Source organism: Pholcus phalangioides, unplaced genomic scaffold (assembly GCF_987345545.1).
Source record: "Pholcus phalangioides strain wild (caught in Gottingen) unplaced genomic scaffold, Ppha-v1.0 ptg000004l_1, whole genome shotgun sequence".
NCBI classification, from domain to species: Eukaryota; Metazoa; Arthropoda; class Arachnida; order Araneae; family Pholcidae; genus Pholcus; species Pholcus phalangioides.
The window spans coordinates 6,196,976-6,217,325 of record NW_028301597.1 but is presented as its reverse complement, the minus strand read 5'-3'; the positions used below and the strand labels follow the sequence as shown (position 1 = coordinate 6,217,325).

The following is a 20,350-nucleotide window of genomic DNA, read 5'->3' as shown; positions in this document are numbered from 1 at the left end:
TGTGTATTAAATATAGTTCTGTGCAGTGTTATATGGAATATATTGTGCTTTGTTCAAGCCAACTCTCACAAGTTATGGGTAGGGTATGCACTCCTTGATGCTATAGAAAATGTGAAAGTCCTCAAAATCTTACTATAAGTATGTTTTTATAGAAATAAATCAATTCATCAGGGAATATGGAATATCTCAGTTCGAAAAATGCACAAGACCAGTAAAGAGGTTCTTCCCTTCAATGCTAACGAGAATGTAATCAATTCCCCACTAACTTGATTCAATGTATTACTGAGCATGAGAACTTTCAAAGTTATCTCGCTAGAATGAAACTTGTCAGTAGTTCATTATGCCTATGTGGCAACGAGAAATAAAATCCCACTCACTTTCTTTCATGCAAAAATTTGACGAAAGAACTTGTGAAACTTTATATTTCTGGCCCCCCTCCATTGTCCGATTTAGTGAGATCAATGGAAGCCCTTCACATTTTGAAGTTATATGTACAAAATATATTTGCGAAAAAATAATTTGGTCCCTTTAGAGTACCATAGGCATAGTGGGATAAATCGAGAGGCTATCCATACTTACTTAAGACAGCCTTAATCTTTTTTATGGTCAGTGTACGTATATATTATTAAATTATCTATATATATATTATATTATGTATTATTATTTTTTTGGTTGATACATATTTTTGTATTGGGTATTTTGGTTAAATTTGACATTAGTATTTTTTATGGGTGAATTTTTTCAACCATCTCGATATACAATTTGCCTGTTGGGGCTTTTATATTTATTTTTACTTGTATTTATACAGTGTGCATTTTTTGTATGTGTACATCATTTTCTTTCATGAGTGCTGGTTTCTGATATTTTCAATTGTTTGTTTTATTTTTCACTAGCTGATACCCGGCGACGCGTTGCCCGCCCCGTAAAAAATTTATATATGTATAGCTTATTAATTATTTCTTAATCAAAATATTTCTGCATTAAGTAAGAAAAAATTACTTTCATTTTCAAACATTTTAATTAAAAACTTCAGACAATTGCTTGTGGCTACACAATATTTTTATTTGTCCATCTGGTGTGTAGATGAACAAATTTTTAGGATTACCAACACGCGAACAGGCGACGAAAAGCTGTCCGTGTGAAAAACAGGGCTCAAGTAGGTTGATAACAACTGGCCTTGCGCTTTGTTGATTGTCATGGCAAAAGTTAAATGAATCGGGAACTGTAATCGCTTGAAAGTGAATTTCATTTCTTCAGTGATAATTGGGATACGTGGAATGTGAACGTGTCTTCTCCTCCGGAACATCCAGTTAGAATCGTTGCTTCAATGATGTAAGTGTGCAATTTCTTCACGCAGAGTCTGTTGCCATTGCAGAGTATCGGTGTCTCCAAATTTCTTAAAAGCAGGTTGATACCGGTTGAGCTCACATGTTGGTGGATAATGATAACTTTCGTACCAGAGTGTTAGCTTTGTGCCAGAGTTTTTTAAATTGAAACTATAATACCCGGCGCTGCCCGGGATTTCTTCAATGAGGCTGTTTGGATCACGTGATATCTCCCTCTTTCTTTGAGGGACATGCAAACCGTGTCTAAGTTGACCAATATAGCGACTTCCTGCGCGACTTCATGAAATAAACAAATCTAGATTTAAAGAAACATAGAAACAAATTTCTCCCCCCTTTTGAAGGGGCGCTAGGTATTTTGATCCCCCTCCCGAACTTCAAGTTATCAATTTCTGCCTGTTTCTGCTTCCAGCAATGCTTAGTTAAAGCTGTGTAATTTCTTCGATGTACTTTACGGACCAATGATTGATTTTAAAACAACCTAAACTATATCAGTTTATGCAGTTGAATATCAAAAGACAATACGGGGAAGTCATGCTTGAGAAGATATAAATAAAAAGTTGAAATCAATGTTATTGCAGGAATATCCAACTCCGGATAATTACAATTTTCTGGGCTTCGTATATCTCTAAGCGAACTCAATATTTCAAAAATCGAGTATTCAATACAATTTTTAAAATTATTGATGTGACAGAAAACCCCACCAAATTTCAGCATTTCTACAGTAAAAGCGGCAATTTTAACACTGATTTCTATGAGGATCACCCTTATCTTGACCCTCAAAGCGATGCTGATGATGATTATGACGTCTATTCAAAAACCCTCATTACTGAGAGTATTGAAAATGTGGCAAACCATTATAAAGGCATAAACTATTATACATATGCATATACTAACAGAATTAAAGGTGTGACAAACCATTGTAAAGGCATATATATACACATCTGAAACGCACTGTTGGAAACCACGGAAACCAAAGTAAACGTTCCGAAAGTAATTGTTGAGGCCCCAATACCATTGTTGCCCGACAGTTTTTTGCCCATTTCGGGCATTTGCCCAGCTCTGACGAATTTTTAAAGTAGCCTACGGTTCAATCCCGGTCCTGTTTGGTATATATGCAAAATCTGGCGACGATCGGTCTAAAACTGTAGATTTGTATAAAGAGCATACATACATACATACTTTCACATTTATATATAAGACTAGCTGATACCCGGCGACGTTGCCCGCCCCGTAAAAAATTTATATATGTATAGCTTATTAATTATTTCTTACTCGAAAATCTAATTAAAATCTTCAGGCAATCGCTTGTGGATAGATACACAATATTTTTCTTTTTCCATCTGGTGTGTAGATGTACAAATTTTTGCTATTACCAACACGTGAAGAGGTGGCGAAAAGGTGTCCGTGTGAAAAGAGGGCTCAAGTAAGTTGATACCTGCCACTGCTAACGACTGGCCTTGCGCTTTGTTGATTGTCATGGCAAAAGCTAAATGAATCGGGAACTGTGATCGCTTGAAAGTGAATGGCATTTCTTCAGTGATAATTTTGATACATGGAATGAAGACGTCTTCTCTCCTTTGGCACATCCAGTTAGAATCGTCGCTTCAATGATGCAATTGTGCAATTTCTTCACGCAGAGTCTCGGTGTGTCCAAATTTCTTAAAAGCATTATAGGTGCTCCGACTTTGAGGGTCAAGTTGTGTGGTGGCACACCCGGAATATCCAAAGGAGTTCAGAAATTCTGCAGGATACAGAACTAAATGTCTGCGCTGTGTCTGTGACAGTGTCAACCGATTTGTAAGATGTGGAGTCTCCTGGAATAATTTTTAGGATTTTTTCGTTGATCTTGTTCACACTGTCATTTTTCGGTGCCAGAATCGCTCTCAGAAAGCCACTCATGGTTTTGGTCATTTTGTTGAATTTTTGGGAAGACTTTGTCTGCAAGTTCTTGAACTGAGTTTAACAACTGGCAAAATCCATTTGGGAACGTAATCGGTCCAGTGCTTGGGTCTACTGGTTGGTCAACTGATGTGAAAATGATAGCAGTGCTGAGTCATTTTTCAGTTGAACTCGCACGTTGGTGGATAATGATAATTTTTTAGCTTCGTGGCAGGGTGTTGATGATTTGAGGCAAGCATTGAGTTCATCAGTTGGCGTTCAAAATTTTTATTCCCAGTTTTGTCGTCGTAGTTGTTGTTCTCTGTTGTTAGCGACGTCATACGTCCAGCTTGTGCAGCGTATATTATTCAAACGCATTTTTTAAATTGAAACTATACCTATACGATGGGCGGTTGATGAGATAAAGGCCGCATTATCACTTACAGGATTACAGGACAACCTGTATATAGGCTAGCAGAAATACCCGGCGCTTCCCGGGTTTTCTGCAATTAAATTGGAAAAGTGGCAAACTGTTATAAAAGAATAAACCGTTATAATAACAGAATTAAAGGTGTGACAAACCATTGTAAAGGCATATATTCTCGTCTGAAACGCATTGTTGGAAACCACGGTAACCAAAGTAAACGTTCCGAAAGTAATTGTTGAGGCCCCAAAACTATTGTTGCCCGACAGTTTTTCGCCCATTTCGGGCATTTGCCCAGCTCTGACGAACTTTTAAAGTAGCCTACGGTTCAATCCCGGTCCTGTTTGGTATATATGCAAAATCTGGCGACGATCGGTCTAAAACTGTAGATTTGTATAAAGAGCATACATACATACATACTTTCACATTTATATATAAGACTAGCTGATACCCGGCGACGTTGCCCGCCCTGTAAAAAAATTGCATATATATAGCTTATTAATTATTTCTTATTCAAAATATTTCTGCATCAAGTAAAAATAAATTTACTTTCATTTTTAAATATTTTAATTAAAAACTTCAGGCAATCGCTTGTGGATACACAATATTTTTGTTTGTCCATCTGGTGTGTAGATGTACAAATTTTTAGGATTACCAACACGCGAACAGGCGACGTAAAGCTGTCCGTGTGAAAAACAGGGCTCAAGTAGGTTGATACCTGCCACTGCTAACGACTGGCCTTGCGCTTTGTTGATTGTCGTGGCAAAAGCTAAATGAATCCGGAACTGTAATCGCTTGAAAGTGAATGGCATTTCTTCAGTGATAATTGGGATACGTGGAATGAAGACTTCTTTTTCTTTGTCACATCCAGTTAGAATCGTTGCTTCAATGATGCAATTGTGCAATTTCTTCACGCAGAGCCTGTTGTCATTGCAGAGTATCGGTGTCGACAAATTTCTCAAAAGCATTATAGGTGCTCCGACTTTGAGGGTCAAGTTGTGTGGTGGCACACCCGGAATATCCAAAGAGTTCAGAAATTCTGCAGGATACAGAACTAAATGTCTGCGCTGTGTCTGTGACAGTGTCAACCGATTTGTAAGATGTGGAGTCTCCCGGAATAATTTTTAGGATTTTTCCGTTGATCTTGTTCACACTGTCATTTTTCGGTGCCAGAATCGCACTCTCACAAAGCCACTCACTCATGGTTTCGGTGATTTTGTTGAATGTTTGGGAAGACTTTGTCTGCAAGTTCTTGAACTGAGTTTATATATATAATAACTGGCAAAATCCATTTGGGAACGTAATGAGTCCAGTGCTTGGGTCTACGGGAATTCTTCCATTGCCAAGTTTGATCAACTGATGTGAAAATGATAGCAGTGCTGAGTCATTTTGCAGTTGAACTCGCATGTTGGTGGATAATGATAATTTTTTAGCTTCGTGCCAGAGTGTTGATGTCCTAACAAACTCGAGGCGACCACCGATAGACAGCACCTTCACTTCCAACCCATCTCACTAATGGCAGTAAATTGCAATGTAGCGATTTGGCCAGAGTTGGTGTTTGGTGAAGTAGAGTGCTGATGATTTGAGGCAAGCATTGAGTTCATCAGCTGGCGTTGAACATTTTTATTCCCTGTTTTATCATCGTAGTTGTTGTTCTCTGTTGTTAGTGACGTCATATGTCCAGCTTCTGCAGCGAATATTATTCAAACTCCTTTTAAGCACTTTTTAAATTGAAACTATACCTCAACGATGGGTGGTTGATGAGATAAAGGCCACATTAGCACTTACAGGACACCCTGTATACATGCAAGCAAAAATATCTGTCGCTTCCCGGGTTTTTTTTTTAATTACTGGGAGGATTGGAAAAGTGGCAAACCGTTATAAATTAATAAACTGTTATGATGGCAGCGTTAAAGATGTGACAAACTATTGTAAAGGCATATACATGTCTGAAACGCATTGTTGGGAACCACGGTAACCAAAGTAAACGTTCCGAAAGTAATTGTTGAGGCCCCAAAACCATTGTTGCCCGGCAGTTTTTCGCCCATTTCGGGCATTTGCCCAGCTCTGACGGACTTTTAAAGTAGCCTACGGTTCAATCCCGGACCTGTTTGGTATATATGCAAAATCTGGCGACGATCGGTCTAAAACTGTAGATTTGTATAAAGAGCATACATACATACATACTTTCACATTTATATATAAGACTAGCTGATACCCGGCGACGTTGCCAGCCCTGTAAAAGATTTACATATATATATATAAGTAGCTTATTAATTATTTCTTAATTAAAATATTTCTGCATTAAGTAAAAGAAAATTACTTTCATTTTTAAATATTTTAATTAAAAACTTCAGGCAATCGCTTGTGGATACACAATATTTTTGTTTGTCCATCTGGTGTGTAGATGTACAAATTTTTAGGATTACCAACACGCGAACAGGCGACGTAAAGCTGTCCGTGTGAAAAACAGGGCTCAAGGAGGTTGATACCTGCCATTACTAACAACTGGCCTTGCGCTTTGTTTATCGTAACGGCAAAAGATAAAGGAATCGGGAACTGTAATTGCTTGAAAGTGAATGGCATTTCTTCAGTGATAATTGGGGTACGTGGAATGAAGACGTCTTCTCCTCCAGTACATCCAGTTAGAATCGTTGCTTCTATGATGTAAGTGTGCAATTTCTTCACGCAGAGTCTGTTGCCATTGTATCGGTATCTCCAACTTCATTATAGGTGCTCCGGCTTTGAGGGTCAAGTTGTGTGGTGGCACACCCGGAATATCCAAAGGAGTTCAGAAATTCTGCAGGATATAGAACTAAATGTCTGTGATCTTGTTCACACTGTCATTTTTCGGTGCCAGAATCGCACTCTCACAAAGCCACTCACTCATTGTTTTGGTCATTTTGTTGAATGTTTGGGAAGACTTTGTCTGCAAGTTCTTGAACTGAGTTTATATATATAATAACTGGCAAAATCCATTTGGGAACGTAATGAGTCCAGTGCTTGGGTCTACGGGAATTCTTCCATTGCCAAGTTTGATCAACTGATGTGAAAATGATAGCAGTGCTGAGTCATTTTGCAGTTGAACTCGCATGTTGGTGGATAATGATAATTTTTTAGCTTCGTGCCAGAGTGTTGATGTCCTAACAAACTCGAGGCGACCACCGATAGACAGCACCTTCACTTCCAACCCATCTCACTAATGGCAGTAAATTGCAATGTAGCGATTTGGCCAGAGTTGGTGTTTGGTGAAGTAGAGTGCTGATGATTTGAGGCAAGCATTGAGTTCATCAGCTGGCGTTGAACATTTTTATTCCCTGTTTTATCGTCGTAGTTGTTGTTCTCTGTTGTTAGTGACGTCATATGTCCAGCTTCTGCAGCGAATATTATTCAAACTCCTTTTAAGCACTTTTTAAATTGAAACTATACCTCAACGATGGGTGGTTGATGAGATAAAGGCCACATTAGCACTTACAGGACACCCTGTATACATGCAAGCAAAAATACCCGGCGCTTCCCGGGTTTTTTTTAATTACTGGGAGGATTGGAAAAGTGGCAAACCGTTATAAATTAATAAACTGTTATGATGGCAGCGTTAAAGATGGGACAAACTATTGTAAAGGCATATACATGTCTGAAACGCATTGTTGGGAACCACGGTAACCAAAGTAAACGTTCCGAAAGTAATTGTTGAGGCCCCAAAACCATTGTTGCCCGGCAGTTTTTCGCCCATTTCGGGCATTTGCCCAGCTCTGACGAATTTTTAAAATAGCCTACGGTTCAATCCCGGACCTGTTTGGTATATATGCAAAATCTGGCGACGATCGGTCTAAAACTGTAGATTTGTATAAAGAACATACATACATACATACATACATACTTTCACATTTATATATAAGACTAGCTGATACCCGGCGACATTGCCCGCCCTGTAAAAAGTTTAAGAAATAATTAATCAGGTATATATATGTAATCAAAAAAATTTCTGCATGAAGTAAGAAAAAAACTACTTTTATTTTTAAATATTTTAATTAAAACTTCAGGCAATTGCTTGTGGATACACAATGTTTTTGTTTGTCCATCTGGTGTGTAGATGTAAAAATTTTTGAGATTACCAACACGCGAACATGCGACGAAAATGTGTCCGTGTGAAAAACAGGGCTTAAGTAAGTTGATACCTGCCACTGCTAACGACTGGCCTTGCGCTTTGTTGATTGTCATGGCAAAAGCTAAACGAATCGGGAACTGTAATCGCTTGAAAGTGAATGGCATTTCTTCGGTGATAATTGGGATACGTGGAATGAAGACTTCTTTTTCTTTGTCACATCCAGTTAGAATCGTTGCTTCAATGATGCAATTGTGCAATTTCTTCACGCAGAGCCTGTTGTCATTGCAGAGTATCGGTGTCGACAAATTTCTCAAAAGCATTATAGGTGCTCCGACTTTGAGGGTCAAATTGTGTGGTGGCACACCCGGAATATCCAGAGAGTTCAGAAATTCTGCAGAATACAGAACTGTCTGCGCTGTGTCTGTGATAGTGTCAACCGGTTTGTAAAATGTGGAGTCTCCCGGAATAATTTTTAGGATTTTTCCGTTGATCCTGTTCACACTGTTATTTTTCGATGCCAGAATTACTTTCTCACAAAGCCACTCATGGTTTCGGTGATTTTGTTCAATGTTTGGGAAGACTTTGTCTGCAAGTTCTTGAACTGAATTTAACTGGCAAAATCCATTTGGGAAAGTAATCAGTCCGGTGCTTGGGTCTACGGGAATACGTCCATTGCCAAGTTTGATCAACTGATGTGAAAATGATAGCAGTGCTGAGTCATTTTGCCGTTGAACTCGCATGTGGGTGGATAATGATAATTTTTTAGCTTCGTGGCAGGGTGTTGATGATTTGAGGCAAGCATTGAATTCATCAGTTGACGTTGAACATTTTTATTCCCAGTTTTGTCGTTGTAGTTGTTGTTCTCTGTTGTTAGCGACGTCATACGTCCATCTTGTGCAACGAATATTATTCAAACGCCTTTTAAGCATTTTTTAAATTGAATCTATACCTATACAATGGCCGGTTGATAAGATAAGGGCCGCATTATCACTTACAGGACACCCTGTATATAGGCTAGCAGAAATACCCGGCGCTTCCCGGGTTTTCTTCAATTACTGGGAGGATTGGAAAAGTGACAAACCATTATAAAGGAATAAACTGTTATGATGGCAGCGTTAAAGATGTGACAAACTATTGTAAAGGTATATACATGTCTGAAATGCATTGTTGGAAACCACGGTAACCAAAGTAAACGTTCCGAAAGTGATTGTTGAGGCCCCAAAAACATTGTTGCCCGACAGTTTTTTGCCCATTTCGGACATTTGCCCAGCTCTGACGAACTTTTAGAGTAGCCTACGGTTCAATCCCGGACCTGTTTGGTATATATGCAAAATCTGGCGACGATCGGTCTAAAACTGTAGATTTGTATAAAGAGCATACATACATACATACATACTTTCACATTTATATATAAGATTGTTGCTTTTTCTATTGATTTGTTATATTCAACTTTTGTGTTGACTATTTTCATAATTATGTGTGGTTATATGTTATCTATTCGTGTATGTATTGTGAGCTATTGTGTTATTTTTTTCCATAGGGACATTGATTTCTTATTGCATCTATACCGGTAGTATATACGTTTCTGATTCGGCATCGTATGTTGTTATTGCACTTATAATGTTTGCTACTTACGTTTGTAAGCCTCGTGGCGTATGCTCTGTAATACACGAGCAGTTGTTTCCATGGATCTCAATAAAAAATTTTAAAAAATGAGCAGAGCTGCCAAAAATGCAGGGTGGGCAAAAAGTCCGTAGAAACTTTAAAAACGCAAAAAACCGGAAAAATAACCAAAATATAAAACGGTTTGCAGGGTTAGCATCGCTAGGTCACGGGAATTTTTTTAAGACGGGGAAAAAGTCAGGAAAAAAAGCCGATAGGGGGCGCTGACGTACACAAGTCAAAGAAAATATAAGCAAATAACGAACAGAATGCCTCCTAATCGTTTATTACAGTAATATGTGTTCCACATGACCACCACCACAGGGAATAACACATTGCAGGTGAGTCACAACGGCAGAGTGCAGCAGGTCCACACAGTCACGTTTTACAACGGTGAACTGATTGTGGATTAGGAGCTCAAGTTCTTATAACCGTCTCATTTGCATATATCCACCGAAGTCACTCGTACCAGCACCTTCTATCGGCTGTTTTTGAGGCCCCCCCCCCCCGTCTTAAAAAATTCCAGTGACCTAGCGATGTTAACCCTGCAAACCGTTTTTTATTTCGTTTTTTTCCAGTTTTTATTCATTTTTAAAGTTTCTACGGACTTTTTGTAGTAGCACCCTCTAGGTCCCACGACAGTAGAGATTCAGTCTCTCTCTGATGTGAGATGTATTGACACCCACACGACAGCTCAGGGGCATTCTAAACAACTGTTGAAGAGTTGTTAATAAAAGTTTCTATAATTAATTTCATTTTTTTTTCCTTTTCGCTCTGCAGGCAAGTTAGGACTATCGAGACCAGGCTGAGTACCGATATTCAAACAATAATGCAGCTCCTAGCACACATAGTTCAGTCTGGGTCATTAATAGGAACATTTTCGAAAGACGTGCTGTCTCTTTCCTCTGATCTCACTCCAGAAGAGCATTCCAATATTCCGTCGACAGCTTCTCGTCATTCCAAGCCGAAATCCAAGGAATACAGAAGAGCAGTTAGTTTGCAGGGAAATCTGTCTCCATTGTCATTGGATGGCACAGCATTAAGGCACATGTGCCGTAGCCTTGAACTGCCTCGGTGAGTATTGATTTTTGCTATGTCTTTCGATGGTGCATCATTGTCTGTTTTACTAATTGCTTCTACCATTTACCAGTTGCAGAAAGACAGAAGAAAGATGTGAGTTTTCCTGAGCCTGTACTCTGCAGACACATTTAGGTTTAATTATGAATCTGTTTAGATATCATGAAATAATTCGTTGCTCTGATAATCTACTATACCGTGTGCACAGATTTTAAACGAATTCATATTTTTGATTATAATTATCTATTATATAACAAATACTCTTGTATACAGGGTTTCTAAAATTAAACTTTCCCTGTTCTGAGCTGTCTGCATCCGTAATTAGGCATCAGAAGGCTATGAACTTTGTTAGTCTTAATGAAGACTTTTGGAGATGATCGAAGAAAAATTCAGATTTTGAGAAAAAAAAAACGAAACTTTCATCACAAGTAACGCATTTGCGTAACTTTTTGCTCAGAAGAATTCTAATTACGTGACCCGTTTGCTCACCCATCGCAGCACAGTCTTCAAATGTCCATACAAGAACCCTGGTTGTTCTTTTCCTGTCGATGACTAATAGACGTTAAATGGTTGAATTTGCTTAGACAAAGCTTTGCCAATGAAATTTTTTCACGAACACTACGATTTCACTGAAGAGCGAGACCCTTTCGACTTATCAATTGAATTGATTTTCGAGTAAATTTATACTGTACAAAAGAGTTTTATGACTAAAATGAATCAATCTCCGTTACCTCGGAACACGTAACCGTCAGTTTCCCTCTCGGGGGGGGGGGCAGTCTACGGTGAGCTTTTCTGCATTCTAAAAACAACCACATTCCCCCCCCCCCCCCCATTGCTCTTGGATGCTTTTCATCTGTTATTCCACAGGTCTCTATAGCTTAACTGCCATGGCTCTCTTTCTTTCCCCTTTTGCGTGATTTTTCACTACTCAGAAGCCATTTTCAGACGAAAGAATCATCAGCCTACTTCCATAGATCTCGGGTTAATTGATTTCGCGACCCCAATTCACGTGACCTTTACCTCTGCGACACCCTGAAAGATTTTAGTCTACATAAGATGTGGAAAATAGCATATTGCGTCAACGACAACATTTCTGGGCATACGGGACACTCCACGCTCAACTTTTCACCGTGCTATTTTGAGATGATAGTCGACAAAGATGGCCATTATGTTGAATAGGCTTGACCCTGATTACAGAAACCAAAGCTAAATGAAGGGGAATGAATAAAATCAAAAAGTTAATGCATATCCTCGAATGTTATGAAATGTTACACGTATTCGAGTGATATTGATTGCTTTTATCGTTTATCTGTCTTTTGCTTTAGGAATTCTGACTCGGAAATGCAGCCGAAGCGACAAGTAAAGGGGAGTGGGGAACAAATAAACAACAGCAGCACATTTCTTCTTTCGCCTCAAACCAAAACAGTGCCTGGCTCGCCTCTGCCCGAAAGACGACCGCTCGAAACCCAACGGTGCTTCTCTCAACCTCTCGAGGTAGTATTTTTCAGAGAATTTCCATATACTCTGGTCAACGACATTTGAGTGCCTAGCTATTGCGCAATACAAAGCATCCGTTTCTTTTCAACGAATATTGAAAGTATAATATGCACACCAAGAACGCTACTGCAAATACAATATGGTTTTCTGTCTAATATCGTTAATTGTTTTTTTATACGAGTTTGGCCTCGAAAATTCATCCCTGCGTTTTATTACATACACACGTTGAGAATTATAGCCTGAAATGAAACTTTCAACCTCAAAATATACTACAGAATGCAAATGATAAATTACAATCATTACCAGTGCATAAAGAATAAGATGAAGGCCCAAAGCAAACAAATGTGATAAAAAAATATGTTAATGTGCACGGTACTGATGTCATAACCACGATACATTATGACATAACTTTGTTCCGAAATCCCTCAACACATAATATCATATCTCTATTGCCTTTGTTCCTCTCTAACATGCAGTTTCCAATCGACAAAGACGTTATTCTCTGTGTTTTGTGATTATTGATGTGATGTTAATTCCCCCCCCCCCTAAATCTTCTCTTTAAATAGAGTGGGGAGGGGCGGGAAACGAAAATGACCAATCCAGCAGATAGAAATTTACGAAGAAAACAAATACGCTTGGTCTCGTGTCTCTGACTTTTTCACTACACCCCTTATGATTTGCTTAGTGAAGTAATGTTCAGGAAGATACCGTATGTTTTAATCAACAAGAAAAGCGGTTCCGAAAGATTTTATTTATTTTATTTTACTTATTCATCACTCCAACAACAGATAATCCAATTACAATTGGAGAAAAAACAAAATAAATAAATAAATATAAGATAAAGCACATATACAAAAAACCAAATAATAAAACAGAAGAACGCTTAAAATTAAATGAAATAATCGAGTAAAAACAATGCATTACATCCGATGTACTAAAAAAGACAACATAAAAATTATTAAAATGGCGAAGAAAAAAAAAATAAAATGCAAAAAATAAAAAAAAGGAATGTAAAAATTTTAAAATAAATATATATAAAACTTAAATTAAAAGTATATAAAATTTTTACAGTTGAAAAAGGTGATTTTCTCAAAATTCTTTAAAGCAGTATGAAGTATATCCAAGTGCCCTGTTCGACAATTGTATAGCTTGCAGAATCGATGAATAGGATCGTAATTACATATATTTGATCGGTAACTTTAAATTGCAAATAAATTATAAGATCTGGTGCGGTACATCGATGTGAATTTCCTTTAAAATTTGCATACAATTAATCTTATTGTGAAATAATTTATAGAAAAAAATGACACCAAAATAAAAAATTTCTACGATTATCCAAACTTACAACATTAAATAAATTACGAAAAAACGTACCAGTAAGAACATCGAGATTAACACCAAATTTCTTGAAATACAAATGTTTGAGAAATCTATATTGTGCACATTCTAACAGTCTTTTATTTGGTGATCGTGAACATGGTTTTAAATAATACAGGCATATTCAAGTTTTGATCGAATTAAAGAATTAAACAACACTATTAGAACATTAAAATCCTCAAAATCTTTGGTGATTCTAATAATATAACCAAGTTTTTTGTAAGAGGTAAAAACGATAACCTTAATATGGTTTGAAAAATTAAAATCAAAAGAACATCGAACACCAAGGTCAGTTGTTGAATCGGTCCGTGACAAAGCGGTATTGTTTATGTAGTATGAATAGATTGTAGGTGAAATTATATATATACTAGGGGGGGCTCTGCCAACCCCCCACTTCTCTTCACAACATATCTTGTTTACTTCGTCCCACTTCATCAGTGTGCTATGGAAAGGGTCGTGTGAAAGCACCAGCTTACTGAAGTAGCGAATTTTAACAAAAATAATGATAAAGCAACAAAAAAACAAATGAGATTCATCAAGTACCCCCCAGAAACCTTCCCCCATGGGGGATCCCCAGATTCAATTCGCTGAATTTTAGTGGGGTCCCACACTGTATATATCTCAGGCTACCGATGTGTTGCAAATTTTACAATGTTAAACAACAAAAATCAATGAGCTACATCCAGGGGCCTCGAACTAGAACCTGTCAACATTTCCATGGAGCCCTGACCTGGAAGCTTGTCGGACACCCCCCCTGTGAAGGGCCACGAAAATTTTTCATGTTTATCAATTTTATACCGAATAAAATCCAGGGCCCCACATCCAGTAGCGGGGACATTATACGCAGATTTTTAGTGGGGAATCCAGACTGGATTTATCTCGGTCTTCCGCTGTTGCAAATTCTACAATGTTAAACAACAAAAAGAATGAGATTCATCCAGTGCCCCCAAAATGAAACCTGTAAACATGGGGCCCCCGACTTGGAAGCTTGTCGGTCATCCCCCGCTGCGAGTGCCATGAAAAATTTTCATTTGTATTCGTTTTAGCAACGAATAAAATCCAGGGCCCCCAACCAATTACGCGGGACACCAACTCGCATACTTTTAGTGGGGCCCCAGCCTGGCTTTATTTCGGGCTTCCGCTGTTGCAAATTCTACAACAGAAAAGAATGAGATTCATCCAGGGCCCCCAAAATGAAACCTGTAAACATGGGGGCCCCGACTTGGAAGCTTGTCTGTCATCCCCCGCTGTGAGTGCCATGAAAAATTTTCATTTGTATTCATTTCATCATCGAATAAAATCTAGGCCCACCCACGCTACTACCCGTGACCGAATTCGCAAATTTTATGGGGCCCCCCAGACTGGATATATCTCGTGCTTCCGCTATGCTAATTTTTCATCGTTAAAGGAGCAAGAAAACAATGAGATCCATCAAGGGCCCCTGGAAATGAAAACTTTTAACTTTCGCATGAAGGTATACGTGCAATCCCCCCCGGGAACCCCGACCCTGTGTGTTGGGAGCACTGCTATTATAAGTATATTATACATATGCATACCTCTCGGCATGAACCCCCCACAAGGGCAGGGCTGACAGGGGCCACAACGATTCTTATCACTTTTTGATTTTTCACACTATAAATTAACCACAGAGGGGCCCTAAAAAGTTGGTTTGGGGGCTCGCCATCTAAATTCCAGCTTAAGGGCCCTGCTGTAGGATGTGGGAGCCTCTCGGTGCATGCACATAACATGGTCCCGATGGGTCAAATGGGTCCCGATATATGCTAGAGTTAAATGAATACTTGACCCAAAATCGTAACCGACTTCCGTAACACAAAAACGTCACCCACTTCCGTAACATAAAATCGTCACTAATTTCGATTGCTTAGAAACAGGCCCTTTTCGAGATATATATATATTATATGAGTTTATGTTATTACAAAATATTTGTCAATATTCACATATACATTATTTTGATATAACACCATGTAGATAAACTATTTATATCGAGTTGCAATTTATTACACGTTTCAAAACTATCAATAATTCTATAGATTTTCAAGCCATCGGCGAACATTAAAGTTTTCAAAAATTTCAGCTACATCATTGATGAAGATTAAAAACCATAACAGTCTCAAAATCGATCCCTGAGGGACTCCAGATGTTACATTAAAACCTTTGCTTAAAAAAAAAAGCTGAACAATAAAATACATAACAAATTCTGCCCCGTAGATAGGGGCCGTTCAAGTATTACGTCATCATCGATGGGGGGAGGGGGGTTTCCGATTTCTTGACTTTTGATGACAAGGTGGGGGGGGCCTGATAATGCTTACGTCATCAACCACCCTTTATGAAAACATGAAATATTTTTAATGGCGTCTTACTCGATGCGCCAAAAACGAGAAAAACCTTTCGATAGTTTGTGGGCAATTGAAGCAACATCCCCCCCCCCCCACATTGATAAGTGCCCTAGAGCCACTTTAGTGATCTCTAAATATTTCGCGGATCCAATGATCTGGAAATGTGTGAAGGGCCGCTTAAGTGCTCTGGAACTGTGCCACGCATCACTCGAGTGATCCGTAATTATATGCCGCGGATCACTTAAATAATCTGAGAATGTGCCGCGGTGATGTAGAACCGCACTGGGGACCAATTAAGTGCTTTAAAACTACGTCACATGTCAATCAAGGGATCTCTAAAGGTGTCACGGATCACTTAAGTGTTCTGGAACTGTGTCCCAGGTCATTTAAGTGATCTGAAAATGTGCCACGGGCCGCTTAAATGCTCTGGAAATGTACCATGAAACACTTAAGCGATCTGTAAATGTGCCTCTTCGTTAATTTTTAGAAAATTAGGTTTGAGGAGGGCGGGCCGCATCAGATAATCCCCAAGGACCTTTATGCGATTCATATGGCTTAGAGGGTGGGTCGCAATGAATTTCTTAAAGATGAATTTTGAGTTCACAGCCTTCAAATAACATTGAAATTAACAGAAATAATAACATATAAAGGTATTTTCTTCCGAAATTTCAATTAAAAAAAATATTTTTTTGCATGAAAAAAATAATTTTTCGATCATTGGGGGAGGGGGGCACGAACCCCCCTATGTCCCCCACTTGTGTACGTCTCTGATCCCACCAATATGCGTTGAGATTCAGAGGGGCAGAACTGATGACGAAATTTTTCTGACGGGGGGGGGGGCGACTCGCCCGGTGTGCGATGGGATTGTAGTTCGATTCCCTGCAGAGGCAGTTGAATTTTCTTTAATGAATTCATCTTTGCATAAAGCCAGTTGTGAAAAACCCATGTATGGAAGTAACATGCGGAGAGTAACATCATCTGCAAGAACACTGGGGGCCTACCATTTTCTAACGCTTATAAAGAACAATCCGAGAGATACGGATTGGTTCTCAACGATCGTTCAACAAGGAGCGGATCAAGAGCTCGCTGTTGGAAGGAGTGATTTTACAAATCGCAAAAAAAAAGTAGTCTCAGCGTGGGGGTGACCATATGTATCGCATTTTTGTGACAGTCCGGTCTTTTTGTTTTCTCCATCCGGAATTTTTTGAAAAATTGCATGGTTTTACCCATTTTTTAATTACAGTTTTTGCATTTTTTTGTTTAATTTATTGCTGCAATATTATCATATGTGAAGTTCCGAAAATTTATGAATTATCACGTTTCGCTTGGGGGTGATCGGGATCCCGCCCCTGCGTTCAATGGATTTTTGTTAAAAAGGAACCGTGTACCAATCTTTCAGAATTATGCAGGGGGAGTCGACTGATGTAATGTATATATGTATTGACATCATCATCGTGCCCCCCCCCCCCAGACTTCCAAGTCTACCTCCGCTTATGCCAGAGGGCTGGGCGGCAAGGGGTGTGTGTGTGTTCGCGCGCGCGCAATGAAAAGACTCTATTTCAAAGTAGCCTACATGCGAAACCAGTCATCAAGAAAAGGGTGAAATTTTGTGGAGGACTAAATATGAAGTGATGAGAATGTTTCGGGGGGTGGATTAGTTTCACATGTCGCCACCAGAGGGTGTTTCACTTTGAATGCCTTTAGTAAACATGGAAGAGACGGAACTCCTCCGCACATTGCAGTGTGCGGTAAGAATGTTCTTAAAACTACAGAAGAACGTGTCACCAGCCAGCACTTCCCTAATCTATGGCCTCCCCGGACCCTTAATCCATGCGATTTTCGGCTTTGAGGCATTTGAAACGTCTGGTAAGTCGTGAAAATCCAAGAACTTTACCTGACCTTAAAGGCAGCATTTCACGCCACGTGCTGAACATTTCCCCGCACACACTTCGATCAGTTGTGGAACATCTTGCGATTTCACGTGGCATCATGTGGGACTTTTTTTGCAGTAACAATTGTAAAAGTGTTTAAGAATTGTTAAAATTGTAAACTTGATTGAAAAAATCGCAATGAATACGTGCCGGTACTTGATTTCATTTTGAATGGACAAAAACTGTGTCAGTTATCTTAATTTGATATTAAACTGACTTCCAATTTCAATCGCTTCGATTTTGCTTAAAAATATACGTATATGAGTGTAAAACAAAAACTTTATAAATGTACGCAATGAGATTCATGTGTAAGTTTTGCTAATGTGAGTTTTTGTGTACAGTAAATGAAAAATAGCTGATTCATATTACGACTTCAACTAAAATTGTATTTTCTTTTACTCCAAAACAGCGACCAAAATTTCGGAAATATATTTTGAATAGGCGCTTATCTGCTGAACAAAGCGACAGCAACCTTCCTCGAGACTGGGACCCTCCTGAAGATGTGGTAGCAGCTACGTCGGTAGCGTCGATGCTTCCACCAGCATCGTGTTCCTCGTCTTCATCGGCGGCGAATTTCGTAGTTGAATCGTCCCCTCCTTCATCGGCCTTACACCCGGCGAAGAAGGATCGATCAACGCAGCAGAGGAAGAGTTCCTGGGACGAGGACGTCAGCAATATTTCAGCATCTGTGTCGCAGTCGTCGGACGTGTAAATAAAAAGCTTATCCGATGTTAATTGGCCCTAATCTCCGGGGTCCGTGCGACTTTTTTTCCTCTTCTTTATTTTTGTACCGCAAGCGGCGCACGCAAACTGTGCTCACATTTTAGACAGTGCCTGATGACTCCTTGGTTGCAATGACAACAAAGGGCTGTCGAAATCCTTCAGTTCCTTGTCGGAGAAACCCTCCTCGTCGTCTTCTTCTGTTCCAGGATGCCTTCAACTTCGAGAGCTTTGCAAATACTACAAATTAATAAATATATATATATATATATACATACATTACAAACATATAAACATGTAAATGCCAATAACAAGAAAAGATCATGAATTGAAGGGAAACCTAAAGCATGTGTAGTATAACTGCCTCTTGAAAGTGAAAGTAAATCGTGTTTGATTGTTTTGAAATTAAAAAAAAAAGTTCAAAGTAATGAGTGGTAGACTGCTGCAACTGCCTTTTCATGTGGACTGAAAAATGAAACCGTACTGTTGGTCGCTGGGTTTTTCACGCTCAGGGAGTTAGAACAAACCCCCATATCAGGACGAATAGCCTCTTGTCCATGATCTGTGATAGTTGAAAGCCTGGTCTTCATGAAAAGGGTGAAGCTGCTGCAGCCGGTTTCCCGTTAGTTGTTAATAACTATGAAAGCGCTAGCTGTGATTCCTCTTGTATCCATCCATGATTTGATTGGATGGAGCATTAAGAAAAGCAGGGTCAACTGCTCTCGAAACTTGTAAATAAGACAGATTATACATACATACGATTCGTTCATAAATACATGGAAACAACTTTGCAAGTATGCATATTGGAGAAACGATCCACTACTACTAGTTTCTCAGCACAAAATTGATGAACATAGATCGGAAAATGGAACTATTCTTCTAGACTCGTAGAATATAGAAGCGGTGCTTCTTTACCCACTTCCTAGGAAACCGCGCTGATTAAAAAAAAAGCGAAAAATGCTATTCACTGCAAATTTAAAAATAATGTTCGTAAAATGCCCGGAAACAGTAGATCAATTACCAATGCTGAAAAAAAATTCGGCGGATAGTGGCTTTAAAATTTCACTTTTCGCTTAAAGACATTCGAAACACAAATGATCAAAACACGTGCACCAAGCGTATGAATTTTGCTCGCCTTTCTTATAAAGGTTCGTATTATAATGTGCACTCTGCAAAATCATGGAGGTAGTAAGTAGTTTCTCTTGAAAATCATGTGACCGCGTTAGACTGCAGGGTTTGATCATACAGAGGTCGTGACATTCAAGAGCCCTCCAGTACAATGTTGAAAGTTTGTTGCTGCAATCTCACACTAACCTTGCACTCCTGCCTGCTTTACCTTGATCCACTGAGATTGCTGAATCACAGATATAGCAAAGATGATAAAAAAAAAATCTAAAAAATTTCTTCACACATCTTGTACATATTCGTTGATTGAATAAAGCTCCATTTTTATATACATAATAAAAGATGAAAAAAAGAGAACTAGGAAATTGTTACATATTTTACAAAACAAGGGGATGAATTGCGTATTGTTTTTGTTTGTTTAATGCAAATCCACAGGAAGTAATTTGAGTGAAACACAAGGATCCCAGCTAACTTCTATTTTGAATGTTGTGCTGAAGCCGTGGCCTTTTCTTTCGATGTTATGAGTGAAAATGTTTCTGTTATAGTAATTTATATATTTTTTGTTAACAAAACTCAAGCTTTGTCCTCCCTTTTCCCCTGCCCCGGTTGATTTTCAAAGTCGTTATGTACAATAAAGTTACCTATGCAAAAAAAAGTGTTTCTTGTTTAGTTTTGTTTATTATTTCGTGCAAATTGCGAAAATGATATAATAGTGACGACGAACTTCATCATTTTTTCCTGGTATTGATAAACTTTGTTTTTAATTCGTTTTTATTAGTAACACAAACTTGTACAGACACGAGAAAAAATCGTTCTAGAGAAATAGTTTGCGTACCAGCAAAAAATAA

General features: G+C 38.7%; 1 protein-coding gene across 4 annotated transcripts in view; it reads left to right on the top strand.

The window, feature by feature from the left end:
* The window catches only part of LOC149086498 (voltage-gated inwardly rectifying potassium channel KCNH2-like), a 327,715-nt gene extending 307,574 nt beyond the window's left edge, over positions 1–20,141 (top strand). For all 4 annotated transcript variants that reach the window (XM_089255950.1, XM_089255949.1, XM_089255948.1 and 1 more), the window contains 3 exons: positions 10,199–10,492; positions 11,821–11,989; positions 18,067–20,141. In XM_089255950.1, the coding sequence (XP_089112076.1) occupies positions 10,199–10,492; positions 11,821–11,989; positions 18,067–18,369 (766 nt within the window). In that variant the 3' untranslated portion in view covers positions 18,370–20,141. The remainder of the gene's footprint in view (positions 1–10,198; positions 10,493–11,820; positions 11,990–18,066) is intronic.
* The last annotated feature ends 209 nt before the right edge of the window (positions 20,142–20,350 follow it).